The following is a 22,225-nucleotide window of genomic DNA, read 5'->3' on the forward strand; positions in this document are numbered from 1 at the left end:
GATAGGGCATAATGATGAAGGATACTGCAACGGTTCTGCTCTGTCACGACATGACCCTTCGAAGGAAAAACAGAGTGGTTTTGAAATTATCATTGCCAAAACCAGGAGGGCATGTGTTATCACCAGATTTTGGCCAAATCAGGAAGTGGGCCGTAAGGGAGATGGGCTTGGAAGGTTACACGCGGAAGATCTCTGGAGCGGCCTTGCATGAAGAGTTTGGGCTAGATTGCCCGTGTATCTTTAATTATGGTAGATTGTATCTTAGATTAAAAGTTAGAGTTTGCATCGTGCACGGTGGGGATTATTCCCACGTTAGAAAGTCCCCTGGACTATAAATATGTATCTAGGGTTTATGAAATAAACAACAACCAACGTTCAACCAACAAATCAATCTCGGCGCATCGCCAACTCCTTCGTCTCGAGGGTTTCTACCGGTAAGCATCATGCTGCCTAGATCGCATCTTGCGATCTAGGCATCAGAAGCTTTATGTTGTTCATGCGTTGCTCGTACTGAAGCCTTTTTTATGGCGAGCAACGTAGTTATCTTAGATATGTTAGGGTTAGCATTGTTCTTCGTATTATATGCTATCGTAGTGCAACCCTTGCATATCTAGCCGCCCTCACACCTATCTTAGGTGTGGGGGCGGCACCCCGCTTGATCATTGTTTAGTAGATCCGATCCGTTACGGTTGCTCCTTGTTCTTCAAGGATTAGTTTAATATCTGCAATAGTTAGGCCTTACAAAGGGTTGGAGGATCCAGCGGCACGTAGGGTGTCGTCTGCTAGTCCTAGGCAGGATGTTCCGGGGATCAACCTCGTGTTTGGTTTTTAGGCCCTATCTAGGATCGGCTTACGATCACCGTGCGTGGCCGCGAGGCCCAATCGTGAGTAGGATGATCCAATTATGCGGTGAAAACCCTAAATCGTCATAGATCGCATTAGCTTTATCTTGATCAAGCAGGACCACCATATATTCGTGCACCTCGTACGAATCATGGGTGGATCGGCTCCCTGAGCCGATTCACAGGATAACCTGAGAGCCGATCGAGGCTCGTATTTAATGTTTACGTGTATGCCATGCAGGAAACTAAGCGAGGCATCTCCATCACCTTCCTGACCAGGTATAGGTCAGGTGGCACGCCCTTGCATCAGCATCGGACGTGTGTACCAGAGGCTTTGCGGGCCGTCGCTCGGAGGGACCAGGGCCAGCCGAAGCCCTAGGTTGTTCCCGGCTCTACTGTGTTGCCCGTCGCTGCCCGCCGGTGGGTTTTGACCGCAACAGATCCCACTTCATATGAAGAAGCCATGAGAAGCCCAGATTCATCAAAGTGGGTGGAGGCCATGGAAGACGAAATGAGATCGATGAGTGCCAACCATGTTTTGGACTTAGAGAATATTCCTAAAGGAGCCAAAACAGTGGGCTGCAAATGGGTCTACAAAATAAAATATGACTCCAATGGGAATGTTGAAAAGTATAAAGCACGACTTGTGGCAAAAGGATTTACACAAAGAGAAGGGATAGATTACAATGATACATTTTCTCCGGTCTCATGTAAGGATTCCTTCAGAATCATAATGGCACTAGTTGCACATTTTGATTTAGAGTTGCATCAAATGGATGTAAAGACGGCATTTCTAAACGGGGATTTAGAAGAAAATATCTACATGAAACAACCCAAGGGTTTTATCATGGAGGGCAAGGAAGAAACGGGATGCCGCCTAAAGAAATCCATTTATGGATTAAACCAAGCCTCCAGACAGTGGTATCTAAAGTTTAATGAAACAATTAAGAGATTTGGATTTAAAGAAAATATTGAGAACAATTGCGTTTATGCAAAGTTTAAAAGTGGGAAATATATTTTTCTAATCTTGTATGTGGATGATATTCTGCTTGCAAGCAGTGATGTTAGTCTACTGCAAGAGATAAAGAAGTTCTTGTCCTCAAATTTTGATATGAAAGATCTTGGTGAAGCGTCATATGTTTTGGGCATAGAAATTCACCGAGATAGGAATAATGGAGTATTAGGACTATCGCAAAAGACTTATTTAGAAAAGATTCTAAGTAAGTATAATATGCATAAGTGCAGTGCCACACCTGCCCCTATAGTCAAGGGCGACCGTTTTTGGAAACATCAAAGTCCCCAAAATCAATATGAGCTCGATCAAATGAAAGTGGTTCCATATGCTTCGGCTATTGGAAGCCTACAGTATGCACAAGTGTGCACTCGCCCTGACTTAGCATTTATCACCGGAGTACTCGGTAGATATCAAGAAAATCCAGGTTTTGAACACTGGAAAATGGTAAAGAAGGCATTGCGTTATGTGAAAGGCACAAAGAACTACATGCTAACATACAAAAGATTTGATTCCCTAGAAATAAGAGGGTATTCATATGCAGATTTTGTGGGGGATAAAGATGATAGAAAATCCGCATCTGGATATGTATTCACCCTCGCAGGGGGGAGCTATTTCGTGGAGAAGCTCCAAACAGACGATAGTTGCATCATCCATGATGTATGCATAATTTATAGCATGTTATGAAGCCACGGGGCAGGTATTATGGTTAAAGAAAATTATACCCGACTTAAAAGTGGTAGATTGTATTGACAAACCACTAAAGATGTACTGCGACAATGAGCCTGCAGTATTTTATGCTCACAACAACAAGTCGAGTACATCAACGAAACCGATCGAGGTTAAGTATTATGTTATGAAACACAAGGTCCAGGATCAAACTATAAGTCTCGAGCATATAAGGATAAAAGATATGCTTGCGGAACCGCTAACGAAAGGCTTACCACCCAGCGTGTTCAGGGAGCACGTAGCCGGCATGGGTTTAAGGGAAAGTCTTACCTATCCTGGATCATAAGAGGCCCAAAAGTAAAAGAATTTGTTTCAAAACAGAGAAGTGTATTGTGGCTGTCTGATTCTATCGACAATAGAGTTGTGACAATGAAGCATGCCCTATGAACTGATCCAAAATGAAACGAATAAAGTGAAAGTATAAAGTTAAAAGAAAAGTTGAGATCAAGGGGGAGAATGTTAGGATGATCTCCACGTGATCGATCCCAACGGATCGATAACGAGTCCTTGACCTCGTCCGCCCCCTGATCGGGGGCGCCCAACCGCATCTCTGGTTGGTGGACCCCTGTGACCTGCACTACATAAAGAGGTGGGGGCCGGGGCTCACAGTACGAGGTTCGTCCGCGCCGCCAGTCACCCCACCGACATCCCCTACCGATCTAGGGTTAGCGCAGTGCTCACGGAAAGCACCACCACCGTCGCCACCGCACGCTCACTCTCTCCGCCGCCGCCACCATGTCGGCGCCCGAGAGCTCCTCCTCGAAGGGAGAAGGTACATCTCTATCTCTCTCAGATCCCGCAGTGTACACAAGCGCTATTAGCTTCTACCCGTATAGGATCTATTGTAGTCGTTGGCTACTCTAACAGTTGTAAGTAAGTTAACAGACTCTCAACTTAGCCTGCATTCATATCTGAACTGAAACACGGAAAGGGCATGAACGGTTGCAGTGGCATGCAACCACTGATTTATAGATAAGCAGTGAAGTGCAGTGTACCACACCAACGATCTGGTGTGTGCTAGCTAGCTAACAACTCTCCATCAACGTCAAGCCATTAGTGTGTACCGAACAGCCAGCCCAGCTACGAGAGAAAGGTCACCATAAACTAACTGCCCACCCTCTATCTGACGTGTACCCCGTAACGAACCTCCCAAAATCTGTTGCGTGCCACTCAGATAACTACGTGGCTTTACGGGGGAACAAAACAGATTAAATCGAAGTATCTATGCCGGAATATCCGTGGAGCTGTACATTTAATCGAGTTACTGATTTACCGTGGGGTTAATAAGCTCCTTTTCCACTTAGAGCATCCCCACTCGTTGGCGCTCCCCACGCCCAAATCCGGACGAAACAACCGCCGGATTGGACGAAATTAAGTCGTGGGGAGTACCGTATTTCCAGTCGTCCACCCGGAGTTCGGCGGACATAGTTTAAATTCAAACAAATCGCCGTCCCGCGCTACAAGTACGGCCAGTTGATCGGCAAAAGGAGCAAAAGGATCAGCCACAGATCGGCGATCGGAGGGAAATTACACGGAGACAGGCTCGTCGGCAGTCCCGGCCGGCACGGCGGTGTCCGACGGACCAGTTTCCTCACACGCCGTGGCCGAAGCGGCTGCGGCGGCCGACGAGGAAGCAGCGGCAGTGGACGTCGAAGCAGCCGCAGTCGACGAGGTAGATGGTGAGGAAGCCGAGGTAGGAGCCGGCGGAGACGACGAAGGACTGGCCGGAGTGGCTCGGAGGATGTCGCTGCGGTGGCCCTGGTACCAATTCCTCGTCTCCTCGTCCATCAGTTCCATGTCGCCGCCGCCCATCAGGAACGCCAAGTCTGTGTTCCTCTTCTTCGCCGCCGTCGTCGTCTTCAGCAGGGCGATCCGGACGCCTTGGTTGGCGAGCATCTCCCGCCACCTGCCGTCGAACTTGTCGTTCCTCCCGTCGGCGTGCGACCTCAAGTCGGCCCAGCACTTGTTGATCGACGCATGCATCCTGTCGGCGGGATTGTCCGTCCGTTTGAGCTCTTTGAGCTTCTTCTGGCCGAGTTCAGGGCGCCCTTCCGCCGTGCAAGCCGCCGGAGCGTCGGGGTTGTACTGCTCGGTCTTGCTCTTCGAGAGGGTCGTGCGAGTTTCCTTCCACTTCTCGCAGTTCTCGAGGCGGGCGTAGACGTTGAGGAACTTGAACTGCAGGCCGGTGTCGTCCGTGTACATGTCCAAAGCTCGGCGCAGCTGGGGAAAAAAGAGCACGGGGATACGGGTCAGCTAACGACGATGTACCTCGGTGATGCAGGGTCGACGGAGCATACCTTTTGCTCCAAGTCCTGGCCGCTGATCGGCCGTTTGTCGACCTCCTCCTGTATGCCGTGCCATTTGTTGCACGCCGTCTGCATGATCCCCCAATGGGTGGCCATTGCCTTGTCTCCCCGGTACACGTTCATGTTCGTCTTGTTGAAGTAGGGATCGACGAGTTTGCGCTCCTCGTACGCCTGCCTCACTCGAAGCCAGTATGTGTCGAACGAATGATTGGCCCCGATTATGCCGTTCGTGGACACGGTCATCCAAGCTTCGGCGAGGCACTCCTCTTCCTTCGGCGTCCATTTGATACGCGGTTCGGCAGGCGGCGAGTCCTTCTTTCTCTTCTTCTTCCCCTTCGACAGGTTGGCGGCGGCTTGTGTTGGCTCTTCTTCTTCCTCGTCTTCTTCTTCGACGGCTTGGCTTCCGTCGGCAACATCCCCCCGATGCTCGTTGCGCGCCGCCACAGCTGCCGTCGCCCTCGCCTCCTCTTGCGTGAAGAACCCCGGGCACGCAGCGGCGGCGGCCATGAAGAACCCCGGGCTCGCAGCGGCGGCCATGGAGCCGGAGGTGATCATCTCGTGGATCTCCTCTTCGTTCGGCGCCGCCGTCGCACCGAACGGGAGCGGCCCTCGTCGCAGGGCCAACGAGGTGCCCTCGAACTGGCCGCCGCCGCCGACGTCAAGCTCGGGCGGCGACGGCGTGGACCTAGACGGTTGGACGTAGGCGCCCTCTTGGAACACGGCAGTCGGCGACGGCGAGTACAGCGAAGGGGAGAAGGACGACGGGGAACTGGTTGTACCTTGCGCCGGCCATTGGCCGGGGAACATGCCGCCGCCGCCGCCGCTCATGGCCATGCTGATCATCCTCGCTTGTTCGTCCTGGGCCGCCGCCGCCGCCCTCTTGGCGGCGGCTCTTTTCACCCTCTCCGTCCTGCCGCTTGTTTCCACCTCGCGCCGTTTCTCGTCCGCCGCCCACTCGGCGTTCGACATGCCCGGCGGCTTCGTCTTCTTCGCCCGCATCTTCCTCGCCGGCGCCTTCGGCGGCATTGTGGTGGACGAGAAGACGAGGAGGAGAGTGGTGGTGGACGAGAAGACGCCGCCGGGAACTGGAGCTGGAAGACGAGGAGAATGGCCAAATTCGGCGTGAGAGAATGGGGATATGCAAGCAAATTGGAGGGAATGGGGATATGCAAGCAAATTGGAGGGAAAATCGACAGGATTTGGTTTTCCAGTCGCTGACTACGCGGGTCCACACGACGTTTCGCGCCAAAATCTTTCGTCCGGAGTCCCCGAGCGCGCCCCGGGGGACCGGGGATGGCGTGAGCTCGCCGGATGGATGAAGGGCCAAATCCGGACGAAAACGAGGAACCGGGGGCGCGACTGGGCCGATTTACGCCGTCCGGATGTAAAAAAGGCTCGCCGGGGACCTGTTCGGGGGGACGAGTGGAGATGCTCTTAGCTCGACGGACAGCGTTCCTACAGCTGTAGAGATATTGTTGTTTATGTGTTGATGCTACATTTTTGTCGGTGCTCCTCTTTGTCATGTGTGTGATGGTAGTTGCCTCGACTACTTGAGCAGGAGCAGCGCTTGTCTGGAGGGGGATGGGTTTGGTTAGGCATCCGATGAACAAAATTTGGTCAAGGTCAAATCTAAGCGGGGCAATACGACTGTTGACGCACGAATATCTAGCTTCAATCATCCATAGATACTTTCTCGAAATAGGCTAATGATGAGAGAACCCTCTTACACTAAAAAACAAAAAATAAAACATGGAGAACTAAACTTGCCATCAAAGCCACGGTAGCGAGATTGAGCGGTACTGGAGCTCCATGACGACACCCTCGTTGCTCCATGATGACACTTCCAAAAGGGAGACGCCACTGTCATCGAGACCGACACGGGAGCGGCCATTGGCCCGGAAAAACCTTCGGACCACTCCCGGTACTTCGGATCGCCCATTAGCCCTGAGCCAAGCCTCTAGAATGCGATCTGGGAGCGGCCTTTGCCGAAGCGCCGCTAACACCAGAATCCCTCGCCATCCACATGACCAAAGTGAAAGACCGACCGTCATCACCACCACGTTTAGAGCCAACTGCGTAGTCTACCTTCCAAGACCTCAGTCGGGGAGCGGCAAACACCACCGTAGTGAGCCAAGCAGTACCGACGTAGGAGTACATCGTCAGACATTGCATGCTGGACAGGAGTGACGAGCATACAACTACTGACGTGTCACCTGCAAGTCTCACCACATAAAGTCCCGGGCAACGCGACCGGGTATGATGCTAAGATGCACGTCGGCAAGGAGTGCCACCTGGTACTACGAGCTCTAGATAGGGCCCACTAGGCCCATATCGGCCTCAATAGGCCTAGATCTAGCCGAAACCACCTCACCAAGGCTTGGCACCCCGATCCCCAACCTACCACGCTGCCAATCTCCTCATCAGTTGCGCTTCTTATGTTTGACAAGGTTGCAAGTGTAACATCTCAGGATTTGGGGTTCTAAAATAGAGGAAACAGATGTGTGCATTGCCTTCATACATAGAAAATATGGGGAATTTTCGCGCTTTCAAATAAAACTTGTCACAGAGACTGAAGTTTCACTTGAATTGATAGAATTGAAGTAGATCATCAAGTCACACGCTATAGTCTGTATGTTCAATTTTTTTTTTACAAAAACTACGTCACTTTGGAGCGGAGGGAGTAATATCTAAAGCTAAGTTCCCTGAGAGAAATACCATATCATCTAAAGTCATGTAAAATAGTATCGCGCTTAAAAGTTGATGGACCAAACTTACACCGACACAATAGTAAGAGGCCAAAAATACATCTTTGTTTATTTTTAGATTATGTTGCAATTAATAGTTCCATGGAGGTGGAGGGGCGGGCAGATTAACCATGGACCATCAACTATAATTCTTTGAATAGTGTGGCCAAAGATAACCGTTGAAAATAGGATGACTTGGGTAGGCGGCAACTTTAGTTTTCACTAAAACATCGCTATATATTCTCAGAAAGTAATATTGAAACTCTACTGGACCCTATTCGTAACAATGGTGATGAAAATAGAGGGTATCTCGAGGGGATGAGAAGGTAATTTCTCTTATGCATTCTACCCCACCTCGACGGTGTATTGTGCAAAAGGTTATCCATTTGTGCCATCGTAGTTAGGTTAACAATGTAATAGGAAATAATAATCCACTAAGCAATATGAGATAATTCCTTTACAAAAAAAAGATGTTCTCATACTCAACAATAAATTTTTTTTAGCTCACAACATTGTAGATGCGTGGAAAACCTCCAAAGCGACTGAGTCTCTTACTTTTAAACGGAAGGCTCGAGACGAGTCTGGTTTTGAATGAGCTAAGCCCTCAACCGATGAGTGAATACACAAGACCATACGTCACAACAGAACACACGATAGTGCAACACAACAAAAGAAAACATAACACAACACAACACTCCAGCGGCCCAACACGGCAACCAGGATTTTACAAGGTGCTGAAGAACAACTTAAAACATGAGAAACAACAACAGAAGCTTGTCGATTCTCTCGCCCGCAGCCGAAGCACCATGGTAGGACGAAGACGATTTTCAGGTAGAAACTCCATCGAGCGAGGTAGAGCACGCCACCACATGCACCAGGAAGGGCAAGCCATCGCCTGACCAACCTCCTGCACTCCATGCCCAAAGAGGGACCCGTGCCCCCTTGGACTGGCTCAGGGGGCGTCGAACCGTCGACCATGGGAATGCTCACCCTAGAGCAGAGCGAGGACTAGGAACCAAACTGCCAAAAGGCCCAGACACTAGACCTGTCACCACGCTGCACAGAGCCAACCACGTGAAGCCATGCCGCCTAACACGGTGTCAAACACGAGGAAAGGAAGCTGCTTGGAGAAGTCATTGAGGTAGAAGGTGTGAAGAAGAGGAGCCAACGCCATGTCGCCGACCGCAACAACATAGCCCGCACGAAGCACCATGCTCATGCCGTCCAAACACGCCACTCCAAACGGGAGAGCGGAACCCTTTTCCTCCCTGCCCAAGCACGAGGGCACCGACCCGCCGGTGAGCGAGCGCAGGGCGTGGGCCGAGAGCACCCAAAAAGGATGTAGGGGCCTGACCCAACACTAGAAGCGCTTCCGCCATGGTTCCAACCTCGACACTGACAACCAGACCATAGCACGCCCACTACCCCTCTCACCCAAACAAGCACCTTGAAGAAGGTGACGACGCAAAGGATGCCGCTGCCGCCCAATCCCGCGATTTAGGATATCTCCCAGGTAATGAGAGGAGGAGGGGGGAGGGGAAGAGTACCTTAGCCTCTAGGGAGGAAGAGGGCGCCCGCATGCGTCGCCACTATCGCGGCTGACCGGCATCCAGGGATTTCTCCCGGTTCTCGTCCCCACTTCCAACGCCATGCCATGCCACATATATGGCAACCAACAGCCACTAAGGACCATCATGAGCAGGGCTGGGTGCACTAGGAGTTGCCTTCCTTCGGACCTGGAGCAGCCCCCGCTCCACGGCCAATGCCCGTCATCTCCTCGCCGTCCTCACGGTCAAGGGGAAGACCAGCACTCGTGCGTGCCGCTCGCCGCCAAGCAAGAGCCGCCTCACCACCCGAGGCAGCTGCCTTTACATCCGGAGTCGCCCCAAAGAGAGGAGCGGCGTGACGGGATGCTCGCCGCTACCTTCCTGAACGGCCGCACTGGAGCGGGGAGGTCACCTTTGGTAGCAGCAGGAGGGAGGTTGGGGAAGGGGGCGACAGTGCTAGGATTGGATCGTCACCCGAGTCGCCCGAAAGAGAGGAGCGACGCGGGGGAAGGGGAATCATAGACGAGTCTCCTATTGTTGACTCGACTCATAAAAGTAACTAATATAATGTATTGTAACTAATTTGATCTTGAATAGTCTACTGTGTGTATAGCTACCATGTTTATGGTGATACCCAAAGATTCCTATCCAACTAAACTAATGTTGTGCCCTTGTCATCTGCCAATGTGTTTAGACTCGCCAGGATTCAGCTATTGCGGTGGCCCATGATCCATCAAGCTCATCAACATTTTAATTCGAACTACATGGATTAACTTAACAAACCAAATCGAACCTAGCCGGCTTGATATGTCGGGGAGTAGAAGCTATGAGAGAAGCATCATACGAGGTTATGGCACTCACTTTTCTACAAATTTTGGGTTGGTACATTGCCATGGGTTTTCGAGAAGGGCTAGGTCGCTAGAGGCATTTTAGAATGTGGGAGGGATAAATACGGTTGGCTGAACACGGTGGGTCGATGGGAGGGGCGGCAACATGCTGTCATTCTCTGTAGATAGCACGAGCCTCCGGCGATCATACTTTTTCTTTGTGAATTGCTTCATTAATAAGTTGACGTAGGGGTAGGATGGTCTTTAAACTTGTACTCAATATGTTCAATAATTCTTGCAACCACGACAAGAACCATGCAACACATGAGGACTGCAACCAAAAGCGATCGACTCTAATACGAAAAAAGACACCCACTGCCTCTCGAAAACCCTAGCTACCTCCACTTCAGCCTCCTCCATAGATCGGTTCCCCCGTGGCGCTCCCCAGGACGCCACCGGGGGGCGATCTCCCTCCTTCCGCCGCCCTCCCTCCGTTTTTCTCCCTCCGCCGCTGCCGTCGGCGCTGGCCACGGTGGCGGCAGGCCCCGACACCAAAGTGCCCGGGGGGTTGTTGGAGGCGGCGATCGGCGGTGGCGGCTGGGGCGGCGACCTCCGGCTTCGGCGTGCTCCGCGTCTAGGGCGGCGTCCCTGGATGTGCGGTAGCGGCTCCTCCTACACGGCCTCCGGCGATGGATGGTGGTGGTGGCAGCGGCTGTTGGATCTTGTGCCCGCTGAGATCCATCGTCGGCTTCTGCTGGCGGTGCGAGGAAGGGGGCGGCGATGTGCGGGGCGAGGATGGTGTGGTTGCGGCTTCCGCCGTCTACCGAATTCTCCTTCGTCATCGTTGGTCAGCGGATGGCGGCGTGGGGGCCTGTTCGTCTGCTTCGGGTTTGAAGGTGGTGGTCCTAGGATTCTTCTTCTACGAAGATGAAGACCTACCGGATGCTGATCCTATTCATCTAGCCAGAGTGTTGAGTTCTGGAAGGCTCCGCCGGTAAATAAATCAGCGCATCTTTTGCCTGTAGTTTGCTAGATCGGGTGGTATTAGGTCGCGCGCACCGATGCTTTTATTCCGACCGTTTGGTTCTGGAGGGAGCGGCGCGAAGCTCTTTTTCTGTGTTGACATCAAGTGACTATGGATCCATGATGAAAGTCGGAAGAAGAAAATTTCATGAAGGCCGGATGGGAGGTCGACTAGCTAAGGGAGGTTCAAGTCTCCGCGCTATTGAGGGTCTTGCTTGGTGTTCCGGGCGTCACAACAGCGGTATGAAAATGGGGGCGACAACACATGTGAAATTTAGAGTCCTACCTTTCAGGGTGAAAACCCAATGTCTGGCCTTAAGTGGTTGTGCCTGGCAATGACCTTGTTGGAGGCATTGTTTTGAGAGCGGGTATCTTCAGGGTGAAAACCTAAGATCTTTGATCGGGCGACAACGGTGTTAGAGCATTGTTCCCTTCTTGAAGGCGTCGTTTTTGGAGAGTCTGTATTTCAGGTGTTGTCTTGGTGGTGGATGTATTGCTGTTGTTAGGCTCGAGATACTGTAGCGGGACTTTTGTTTCTTAGTTTTCTTTTCTATTTTTTTGGCGGTGTGCATCCGTAGTGCCATTAGGGTGGTGCGTTGTTGCAGAGGCATGGTGTAATTAGTATCTTTTGATATTAATATATTCCCTTTTATCGAAAAAATAGATCGGTTCCCCCCTCCCCCGGCCGGTTTCGCCAGCGTCGGGAGGAGTGGGAAACCCGATCTATGCGTGGAGTTTCAGATAAAAGTAGTGTTTTCGGTAGATTATGTTAGGGTTTTGGTAGTCGTCTTGTTGTTGGTTTCCCCTCAATGGAGATGGCGTCGTCTGCAATAAGTTATCTTTGGGCTTTCGTTCGGGAGATTGCAATCCTCTAGGTATGGGCCTTCAGATCTTGCTTCGCCAGATTGATTTTGAATCTTTTCTCGGTGTTGCCGCGAGGAGGATTATCCTCGCAGTTTTTGTCCCGGTTGCTACGTCCTCGACAATGGTGATTCGTACTTCCGGCTCCCCATCGACGTCGACAAGGCTAGTCGGTTGTTATTCACTGACATGCTGGTGTTGGTACTCTTGCCGATGTTGAATGAATGCTTTTAATGGTTGCACGCGTGCACACAGTATTGGCATCAAATTTAAATTACGGGAGAACGTTGGTCGGTATTTACATGTCGATGGTTCGTCATCTATCTTTGGCTGCCTCCACAAGAGTATAAGCTTGTGTTCCGTAAGAGGAAAGAATTTGAATACCTCGAAGATCTGTTGGTATCTTTTAGACTTTATTTTGCTATATCTCTATCATGTACTATTTGTGTTACTATGAATATTGATTGTAAAAAAGAAAACTATGCGACACAGGAAGTAGTTTAGTCGATCATGGCACCTAAATCTTCGATGCACTAAAAAAGTGATATTTTAGCGAGGTTGCAAAGCACAAGTATTACTTTTGCAAGGATAATCTTTCGTTGCCGAGTGTGCTTCGTACCAGAAGATGCAGGAATTGGTACCTCGGTTTTACGAACGAATACCCTGGATGAGACGATACGGTAGGATGCAGCCGTGGTTTCGTGTTAGTTGGGAGAGGGAGAAAGAGACTGTTAATTAAGTTAATTAACACAAGGATGCAAATCCGTTCGCTCCCGTGGGTTTCTTCTTCGTGCCCTCGCCGCTCCGATGGATTTGATTCTCATCTCGCCTCGCATCACCAACGGATAAAAAGGGGATGGATACCTTATCCCGCGGGCCCACCTGCCATCGGGACCAGCAAAATTACGAGCCACTGCCCACACGCAGATAAACTCTCGCACGCAGGCCCCTGGAGTCCTCCGTAATCACGTCTCGCTCCACAAACGCCTGACCAAGCAGGACTCTTACACGTAGCCCCTTGAAACTCTTCGAAACCACGTGCGGGTCCCGCTTCCCTGTCCTCGCCACCGCTATATAAGCCACGCGCCATCGGGGTAGCTCCACACACACACACACACACGCAGAGGCGCGTCACCCCCCTCCTTCCCCCTCACCCGCCGCCGCCTTCCGCGCGCTCGCGTCCGTTAGGGTTCCCGCCCATGGCGATCCTCGGGGAGCTCGGCACGCAGGTGCTCATCCCCGTCGCCGGCCTCATCGGCATCGCCTTCGCCGTCGCGCAGTGGGTGCTCGTCTCCAAGGTCAAGGTCACGCCCGGCGCAGCCACCGCCGCCGGGGGCGCCAAGAACGGATACGGCGACTACCTCATCGAGGAGGAGGAGGGCCTCAACGACCACAACGTCGTCGTCAAGTGCGCCGAGATCCAGACCGCCATCTCCGAAGGTGACCACCGCCTACCTCCCTCCCTCCCCCAGATCTGGCACGGCACTCGCCCGCCGCCCGTAGATCCGCGCGTCCACGGCCGTACGAGCCGGGGACTCTTTCGCCGGCGGAACTTTTTTTTCGGCGCATTTAGAAAGTTGCGATTTTTTTCTGGCTGCCCGTTCCGCGCATATGCTCGGTAGATTCTACCGCTGATCTGGTGAGGGAGCTTTCGAATTTTAGCTCGGCGAGCTCCCCAAATGTTGCCTGCACTTTCCACAGGCTTTACGAACAGATGGAATGGAACCACGGGAAAGCTCGACTGTAGCGACGCGAAAAGTTACTACCCCTTGTTGTATGCAAAAAAAAGCCAAATCCGTGCGCTGGAGCTTTTGGTTCCTGCGTGCGCGGGCGCTCCCAAATACTAGTGTCGTTTTCTCGGCCAACTATCTTCTCCTGTGATATTTTTTAGTCACTCACTCCCACTCTCCCAGGCTCCCAGCTACCTCCAAATCTCCAGGATTACGAAGTGGGCTCCTGCGTTACTTTTGCTTCTTAGTATTAGGTTTCCGTTTATGCGGCTCCACGTGGGGCGAGCAGCAGATCCACATCTTGCCTTTTTTAATTCTCAAAATTCATATTACTAGTGTATATGCTTGAATTTCTAGTAACTACATCGAGGCTTCAATAAACACTTCTTTTAATGCTTCATCAACCGCTGCGCTTGCTACACTATGTGTGTCGGTGCTCTAGTAAAGATGTAGCTTATCCCGCGGGCACATCTACCCGTCGCTTTCATTTCTTCATATATAATCACAAATGTTAACTTGCTCGTGGAAGGTGCGTGACGGATCTGCCAAACGCAAGAAGCTCGACACGTTGTGATTTGCCTAACTCAACCTTTACTCCACTCTCCTGGGTCTAGGTAGATCTAGGCCTGAAACGTCATGTTCTGGGATAAGGATATCAGCCATCTGTCACCGATGCGTCAGTTTGTCCCTAGCCTTCTGAGATTAATCAGCTTAATGCTTATCTGATACGTGTCCTATTTTGTGGGATTCGGTGATTAGTGTCACCAATATTGACCTGAGGGGATTCTTCTTTGATTGGGATGGACACACTTTTGGAATTGTCTTCTAGGATTGGATATGTACCTTGCTGTTTTTTTACTTGAATAAATCTGAAATAGCAGTGGGTGGTGACAATTGTTTGTCAAATTTGTCAAATTACCTACTAATTTCAGAAAGATGGCCAGCATTTTAATCTGTTATCAATTCCTGATGTTGCATTTTAATATCGGTGTCACAAACTCACCAATATTGACCTCAGACGTTTCTTCTTTGATTGGGATGGCTACTTTTGGAACTGTCTGCTAGGATTGGATATGTAGCTTGCTCCTTTTCACTTATATGTGAAATAGCAATGGGTGGTGACATTGGTTTGCCAATCGTGTCAGTCTGTAGGTAGATCATAGTTTGTTAATTAGGAATCTCAGAAAGATGCAGTTTAGACCAAGGCTATAATAATCTATATTACCTGCACCGTTAATAAGTATAACAAAATGCTGATGTTACTGAATTCTGTTTGAGTTAAATCATATGATTTCTGTGTAACAATTATTTCTTATTATGATGAGCAGGAGCAACATCGTTTCTTTTCACCATGTACCAGTATGTTGGCTTATTCATGGTTTTCTTCGCTCTCTTGATCTTTGTATTCCTCGGATCGATCGAGGGATTCAGCACAAAGAGCCAGCCCTGCACCTATAGCACGGGAACCTGCAAGCCAGCTCTTTACACCGCTCTCTTCAGCACTGCGGCTTTCTTGCTTGGAGCCATCACATCTCTGGTGTCTGGTTTCCTTGGGATGAAGATCGCCACATATGCCAATGCCAGAACCACACTGGAAGCAAGGAAGGGTGTTGGAAAGGCATTCATCACCGCTTTCCGGTCTGGTGCAGTTATGGGCTTCTTGCTGTCATCAAGTGGTCTCGTGGTTCTTTACATTACCATCAACGTATTCAAGCTCTACTACGGTGATGACTGGGAAGGTCTTTTTGAATCTATCACTGGGTATGGTCTTGGTGGCTCTTCCATGGCTCTCTTCGGAAGAGTTGGTGGAGGTATTTACACCAAGGCTGCCGATGTGGGTGCTGACCTTGTTGGCAAAGTTGAAAGGAACATTCCTGAAGATGACCCCAGGAACCCAGCTGTGAGTTCTCTTCTCTCTGCTCTTGGCTAATAGTTTTAGGCATATTGTCTGACAATGCTTCTAATCATATGGTGACTATCATGGTTCATGAATGTCGTTTGCTAAACTTGGCCCTCTTGTTTTCAGGTGATAGCTGACAACGTTGGTGACAATGTTGGTGATATCGCTGGAATGGGATCAGATCTCTTCGGTTCATACGCAGAATCTTCCTGCGCTGCTCTTGTTGTTGCATCTATCTCATCTTTTGGAATCAGCCATGATTTCACCGCGATGTGCTACCCACTGCTTGTGAGCTCTGTTGGCATCATTGTCTGCTTGATTACCACACTCTTTGCAACTGATTTCTTTGAGATCAAGGCTGCAAATGAAATTGAACCTGCTCTGAAGAAGCAGCTCATCATCTCCACTGCTTTAATGACTGTTGGTGTTGCGATAATCAGCTGGTTGGCTCTTCCAGCTAAGTTCACCATCTTCAACTTCGGTGCCCAGAAGGAAGTGGCCAACTGGTAATATATTACTCAATCTTTGTTTCTGTCTGAAATGTGAACCCTCTTCTGATTATGTTGTCTTGGCTTCTCAGGGGCTTGTTTTTCTGTGTGGGAATTGGACTGTGGGCTGGTCTCATTATTGGGTTTGTGACTGAATACTACACTAGCAATGCCTACAGGTGAGCAATTTGTTAGTTTCAGTTATATTATTTCTTCATCATTCTATGTCAGTGTCTTATCATCCCAATTATTTCCTTGTGGCAGCCCTGTGCAAGATGTTGCAGATTCCTGCAGAACTGGTGCTGCTACTAACGTCATCTTTGGGCTTGCTCTGGGTTACAAGTCAGTTATCATCCCAATTTTCGCTATTGCTGTCAGCATTTACGTCAGCTTCTCTATTGCTGCAATGTACGGCATTGCAATGGCTGCTCTTGGCATGCTAAGCACAATGGCAACTGGTCTTGCTATTGATGCTTATGGTCCCATTAGTGACAATGCTGGTGGAATTGCTGAGATGGCCGGCATGAGCCACAGAATCCGTGAGAGAACTGATGCTCTTGATGCTGCTGGAAACACAACCGCTGCTATTGGGAAGGTAAATTTCCTTGCTGCATATTTGTTGGTTAACTCTTCTCCACAGCTGTTATTTATAGCACATCAGGAAGTTATAAGCATATGATATATATGTGAGCTACTAGATTAGCAGGAATTAGGCAGTGTGAGATGGTTTAGAGTGAAAGCTGCTGTATTAGTGATGTAACTGTAACCATGCATATAATGTTGTAGGGTTTCGCCATTGGATCAGCTGCTCTGGTGTCCCTGGCACTTTTCGGTGCTTTTGTCAGCAGAGCCGGTGTGCAGGTCGTTGATGTCCTTTCTCCAAAGGTATTCATTGGCTTGCTTGTTGGAGCCATGCTTCCCTACTGGTTCTCAGCGATGACCATGAAGAGTGTTGGAAGTGCTGCTCTCAAGATGGTTGAGGAGGTTCGCAGGCAGTTCAACACCATTCCTGGACTGATGGAGGGAACTGCCAAGCCTGACTATGCCACCTGTGTCAAGATCTCTACTGATGCTTCTATCAAGGAGATGATTCCTCCTGGTGCTTTGGTTATGCTCACGCCCCTCATTGTTGGAACCCTCTTTGGAGTGGAAACTCTATCTGGTGTTTTGGCTGGTGCTCTTGTTTCTGGAGTACAGGTACCATTGGATTTCTTTTCTTCCTTGGTACATCTGAATTGTAAATTCTAGGCATTTATTCATTTTCACCCTTGCAGATTGCCATCTCTGCTTCCAACACTGGTGGTGCATGGGACAATGCAAAGAAGTACATTGAGGTAAATGTTCTTGAATTCTTGATTGATTGGCATTGAGGTATATTGACTATTGAGGAACAAATGTTTGTCATGTTTCTAACTTTGTCATCACCTTCTTTGCTACTTCTCAGGCTGGCAACAGTGATCATGCTAGGTCCCTTGGCCCCAAGGGGTCAGACTGCCACAAGGCCGCCGTGATCGGTGACACCATTGGAGACCCCCTCAAGGACACATCTGGCCCATCCCTCAACATCCTCATCAAGCTCATGGCTGTTGAGTCCCTTGTGTTTGCGCCGTTCTTTGCCACGTACGGTGGCCTGCTGTTCAAGTACATCTAAAGAGCACAGATGCCAAGTTAAGCAGAACTACGATCTATGGACGTCGTCACGAATAACTCCTTGTCCGTTCGTATGTTGTGCACTGTTATTTTTGGTTGTCATGTCATTCCCGGATTGTGTTACCTTTTCTTTGGCCTCTTGGAGGTGTTACGGTAGTCTCACTCTTACGGCTTGTAGCTCCATGTAGAAGAGACCAGATGTCCTCCCTCTTTGGTATGTGTCTGGCAAATTTTCCTCGTCCCATGATGACGACGATAATGTTGAACTCTTGAACAATGATATCATGATTGTTGCATGTCACTTGTAGCAAGTCTTGTTTTTCACCTAATATGTGTGTATCTGTCACATTATGACTGGCACAAAATTGTTGATGTTTTTGGCCTAAAATTGCACTGATTGTATGAACTGCTTCATCTATAGTTAGATAGATGCTGATGTCTTGGGTATAAAATTGCACTGATTGAACGAACTGCTTCATCTATAGAAGATCAACATGAAACTTTGAATTGTTTAGTTAGCTAGATCGGGTGACTTGCTTGAAATGTTGAAAACCCGGTGGGGTATGCACTTAGTGCTGATCAACCACCTTAGTTCCTGTTTGGAATATTGGAACGTTCTCCTGTCTTGTTGAAATGCTTGTAAATTAGTATGGGTTTGTATTTACTCGTAGGGAACATACTAATTACAATGAAATCTGTCCTTCCCAAAAGTTTATATATAGATCATCAGGAAGCTTCCTCCGAAACTTTTGACCCATATCTGCTTGTCTTTTCACTATGTTTCCCACTCAAAGTACTGAAAGGTCCTGAACTTGAAGGAATCTGATTCATCTCTCTTCTGCACCATTATCAATTTCCCCTCCAACCTATCACAGTGTAATAACACAACACCGCACACTTTTCTTGGGATGGACACGCTTAGCTACCCATCACAACAAGGAATCTCACAAAATAAAACCTAACTACAAGCAGGGGCACGGAAGTATGGGATGTGAGCAAAAACAATGGAGTAAGGTGCAATGACAATGTGCTGCGCGGCAGCAACTCTGACAGGCTCCATCCTGGGGATGTTCCCATCTGCGTCAGTGACCAAGGCCCTGCCATTCAGCATCATCACCTGGCTCTGGATATCGCCGTCTTTGGGGGTGAGATGGTACTCCTCTCTCATGGCGGTAGCTGCCTGAGCAAACTTCCTGCCATGCCTCCTTGAAGTGTGTCCATGTGCACCTTCACTTGTCACAGAGACTCGGTTTATGGCGCTGCCATGGAGGTTGATCAGCAGCAGAGTTATTCCTGGCTGGAACACGGGAGGAAGAGATCAGTAGGTGAGGTTGTTGTTATTTTGATGAAAATGTGCTGAATCATTCATGTGGACTGCTTACAGAATGTTTTGCGCAATGCGCGTAGGTGCGGATCATGTTGGTGCCGTTGAATTTTGCATCTAGAACTCTGGTTCCCATGAGGCGATGCCACAAAAGAGCGCTACGGAGAGCACAAAAAGAAGAAAGGTCACGTAAGTCAGTGGTTAGACACTTCTTTTGTGGCCAAAAAAATTTGGACAGTTCAACTCAACAAGTTCATGTGTAGTAGTAGAATAGATGTTTGCATAGTTCGGTTTAGGAAGTTCATGTGTAATAAAATTTATGTTTGCGTTAGCGATCATTTCTAGTGCAGAGCATAAGCCATAACATACTGAATCTTACCTGTAGTAGTCAGGATTTGGTTGGAACGTTGTCGTGTTTAGCAGGCCATAGTTCCCACCGATGAAGCTCTGTCTGCAGTAACTTTTCGTGTCATACTTTGCTGACATCCCAAACTGATCCAGGAACCTGAAAAACAACCAACCTCCATTAGAACAAGATGATCAAGAAATACTAGTACAGAATTTCACTCCCAACAATCTCACATCTTACCAGAAACTGAACACAAAGGCGTCAGTGACAAGGTGGTGTCCGCTGTTGTAAGCCCCTCCAGCCTCTCCGACCCAGGCGACGGCCGATGTCCCTGCGGCTTTCAGCAAGCCCCGGAGACTGCTGAATGTGCCCACCATCCCGTCGAGGTATGATGGGTTGAGGATCTTGTCCACGAGGTGCGTGTCAACCCCTGCGATAGTTCGACAAAGTTGCTCAGCTACTATATTTTTCTGCCTGAAAATGTTTTGTCACAGCGAATTTGGGTACCTGGTCCTAAATTGTAGATGTGGTGAGTGACCACATTGACAAGGTTTGGCCTGGTCTTGACGATGAGCTCGTTGAACCAGCCTGCGTCGAAGAAGCCTCCCGGAGCAAGGACCAGCGGCTTCAATGAACTGCCTCGGTATGCGTTGTCCACTGTCGATTTGAGGGCGATCACGTCTTTGACGTACTGGTCAGCACCAACCCGGGTTCCGACACCATTGCCACTGAGCTCATTTCCTGCAAAGTGATCATATCTGAATATCCACCATCTGACTGAAATTATATGAACAATTTCTGACTGAAGCAGGATTCATGTTTCATGGCAGATTTTTTGGTTAAGAAATCCGGGCGTACAGTGAGGCCCTGTATATTTCTGGTAACTGTGGTGATTTTTTGTTTTGTTTTGCGCAAGGAGGACATACCGAGCTCCCATCCATGGATTGTGTAGCCCTTGCTGACAGTGTAACGGATGAGCGATGCTGCATTGGTGGTATCCCAGTTCCCTCCCATGGACCCGTCCTGCAGAGGAACCCGGCCGTTGAGAGCGTTCAGCCCGAACACAATCTTGGCGCTGCAGTCAATTCAGAGAAATTAACGCCGCGTGATCCTCACAGAACCAAGAATTACTGAAATGGTTCGAAGGAAACGCAGGCAGAAGGATTCGTCTAATCTAAAAAATTAAATTACCCTGACTTCTGGAAGAAGGCGTTGAGCTCGTCCCACCGGCGCATGGGCAGGCAGCCCTGCGTGAAGCCGTGCATCTCCGACGCGTTCTTGACGAACGGCGCGCACGGCCCCTGCAAGTCGCCGGTGCCGTACACCACCTTGTCCTGCAGCGAGCCGCCCAGCCGGAGCGTCAGCGGCGAGAACGCTGTGAGGAGAACAGAAAAATTAGCTCCACTGACATACAATCCCGCGCATGGGCGCCAAGGAAATTCTGTTGGGATCGTCGCCTACCTCTGACGGCATTGAGCAGGATTTTGTTGGAGAGATCCTGCACAAAAGATAAAAAAATGGCGTGAATTCGCCGGCGCTGAGGGACAGCCACGTTAAGGGAAGGAGAGACGGGAGGGGATGTCGGCAGTCACCAGGTTGAGCAGGGAGGCGCGGCCCCAGGCGCAGGTGCCGTAGTCGCACTTTTCCGGCGGCCACCAGTCGAGCGTCGCGCAGACGAAGTCCTCGCCCGTCGATGCAATGGCGCGCCGCCCGTCCACGCTGACGACCCCCGCCGCCGCCGTCGCCGCCTCCGCCGTGGCGCCCAACCGCAGCAACGCCAAGAACCAGAGGCTCCCAACTAAAAACCGCAACCCGGCCATGACAGAGCAGAGCAGGGCAACACCCTCACCGCTGCAGCTGACGGCAGAGCGACTGCACACGGCGGGGCAGTCAGGGGTTGGCAGGGCAATGGCGCGCTCGACCGATCGATCGATCTCCCAGGCGGCCGGCCACCTACACGCCGGCTAAATAGTAAATGGGAAGATGCCAATGCGCAGGAGAGGAGAGATAAGGCGCGAGGGGAGGCAGGGGTCGTGGTAGGTCTAGCTCTAAGCCGCCTCATCGACGGCCCGACAGTGTGGGTGGAGTGCCAGGGCGCCACTCTCACTCGCTGCTCGGTAACTTCGATCCGCTGTCCTAGCTAGTATCTTCACCGCCATTTTCGAGCTGCTGGATGCCTGATGGGCGGTGCGGTAAGCTCGGCGGCTGGCGGTTAGCGCGGTTTCGGGGGTCAGAGGCTGGATTTTGACTGGGTGAAATGAGAGGACATGACAGCAGGGTGAGGCCGATTTGTTGCTGTAGCGGCGCTGCTGAAGGTGGTGGGTGGTGCAGTAGTGTGGAGGACTACTGCAGTAATGAAATTGCAGCTCTGTGGTTGGGGCCTGCTCTACATGCTCATGAATTTTACTTACTCATTCTTCCTTGCATTTGAGCTTTCTGGTGTTAAGAGGGAATAGACAAATAGTCCCATTGTCCCCAAAACTCCATTTTGGCATGCCGGACTAGATGCTCTTATTGTAAAAAAAAACATTTTAATAGGTTAAAAAAATCTGTAAAAAATATTGTAGGTGCATCTACATATTCTAGGCGCACATATAAGGTTCCATAGAAAAAGATATTTTCTGCGAACCGTGTAAAAAATCTATTTTTTTGGTGTTATAGGACTTTTTCACGACATTTTTTATTTTTTTACCTATGGCACCAAATATTTGTTCTTCACAAAAGTGTCTAAGGACATTTAGAAGACACACATATATATACTCAAGGAAAAATATTTTTCACTGATGTTTTGAATACTTAAATGCCTTTTCTTTACTGAATCAAAACGTTCAAAGTTAAACCTTAGAAAATATTATGTATGTGTAAACAGACACGGAGAGAGCAACGCATCCTT

General features: G+C 49.7%; 3 protein-coding genes across 3 annotated transcripts; 1 reads left to right on the forward strand and 2 right to left on the reverse strand.

Annotated features, from left to right (window-relative positions):
* Positions 1 to 3,887: 3,887 nt before the first annotated feature.
* Positions 3,888 to 6,286, reverse strand: LOC127316160 (uncharacterized). The gene is made up of 2 exons (XM_051346574.2): positions 4,881 to 6,286; positions 3,888 to 4,803 (listed from the first exon to the last, which is right to left on the reverse strand). The coding sequence occupies exons 1-2, from the start codon at positions 5,913 to 5,915 to the stop codon at positions 4,111 to 4,113; spliced, it is 1,728 nt and encodes a 575-aa protein (XP_051202534.2). The 5' UTR covers positions 5,916 to 6,286; the 3' UTR covers positions 3,888 to 4,110.
* A 6,698-nt stretch (positions 6,287 to 12,984) lies between these two features.
* Positions 12,985 to 17,960, forward strand: LOC127317985 (pyrophosphate-energized vacuolar membrane proton pump). The gene is made up of 8 exons (XM_051348593.2): positions 12,985 to 13,331; positions 14,950 to 15,521; positions 15,648 to 16,027; positions 16,102 to 16,188; positions 16,274 to 16,604; positions 16,796 to 17,206; positions 17,284 to 17,343; positions 17,454 to 17,960. Exons 1-8 carry the CDS (start codon positions 13,091 to 13,093, stop codon positions 17,658 to 17,660), a joined length of 2,289 nt encoding a protein of 762 aa, XP_051204553.1. The 5' UTR covers positions 12,985 to 13,090; the 3' UTR covers positions 17,661 to 17,960.
* A 499-nt stretch (positions 17,961 to 18,459) lies between these two features.
* LOC127317987 (heparanase-like protein 3) lies at positions 18,460 to 21,447 on the reverse strand. Its single transcript, XM_051348597.2, has 9 exons — positions 20,925 to 21,447; positions 20,794 to 20,830; positions 20,524 to 20,707; positions 20,259 to 20,407; positions 19,840 to 20,073; positions 19,573 to 19,762; positions 19,363 to 19,488; positions 19,042 to 19,141; positions 18,460 to 18,956 (listed from the first exon to the last, which is right to left on the reverse strand). The coding sequence occupies exons 1-9, from the start codon at positions 21,150 to 21,152 to the stop codon at positions 18,618 to 18,620; spliced, it is 1,587 nt and encodes a 528-aa protein (XP_051204557.1). The 5' UTR covers positions 21,153 to 21,447; the 3' UTR covers positions 18,460 to 18,617.
* Between the last annotated feature and the right edge of the window lie 778 nt (positions 21,448 to 22,225).

Source organism: Lolium perenne, chromosome 7, assembly GCF_019359855.2.
Source record: "Lolium perenne isolate Kyuss_39 chromosome 7, Kyuss_2.0, whole genome shotgun sequence".
In the NCBI taxonomy this organism is placed as follows: domain Eukaryota; kingdom Viridiplantae; phylum Streptophyta; class Magnoliopsida; order Poales; family Poaceae; genus Lolium; species Lolium perenne.

Excerpts from the sequence above, each read along its gene's own strand:
- LOC127316160 (XM_051346574.2), bottom strand. The coding sequence starts at position 5,915 with ATGCCGCCGAAGGCGCCGGCGAGGAAGATGCGGGCGAAGAAGACGAAG. Across the intron at positions 4,804-4,880 it reads GCCAGGACTTGGAGCAAAAG|CTGCGCCGAGCTTTGGACAT; the intron begins GTATGCTCCGTC and ends TTTTTTCCCCAG.
- LOC127317985 (XM_051348593.2), top strand. The coding sequence starts at position 13,091 with ATGGCGATCCTCGGGGAGCTCGGCACGCAGGTGCTCATCCCCGTCGCC. Across the intron at positions 16,028-16,101 it reads CAGAAGGAAGTGGCCAACTG|GGGCTTGTTTTTCTGTGTGG; the intron begins GTAATATATTAC and ends TTGGCTTCTCAG. Across the intron at positions 17,344-17,453 it reads ATGCAAAGAAGTACATTGAG|GCTGGCAACAGTGATCATGC; the intron begins GTAAATGTTCTT and ends GCTACTTCTCAG.
- LOC127317987 (XM_051348597.2), bottom strand. The coding sequence starts at position 21,152 with ATGGCCGGGTTGCGGTTTTTAGTTGGGAGCCTCTGGTTCTTGGCGTTG. Across the intron at positions 20,831-20,924 it reads GCGCCTCCCTGCTCAACCTG|GATCTCTCCAACAAAATCCT; the intron begins GTGACTGCCGAC and ends TCTTTTGTGCAG. Across the intron at positions 18,957-19,041 it reads CGCATTGCGCAAAACATTCT|CCAGGAATAACTCTGCTGCT; the intron begins GTAAGCAGTCCA and ends CCCGTGTTCCAG.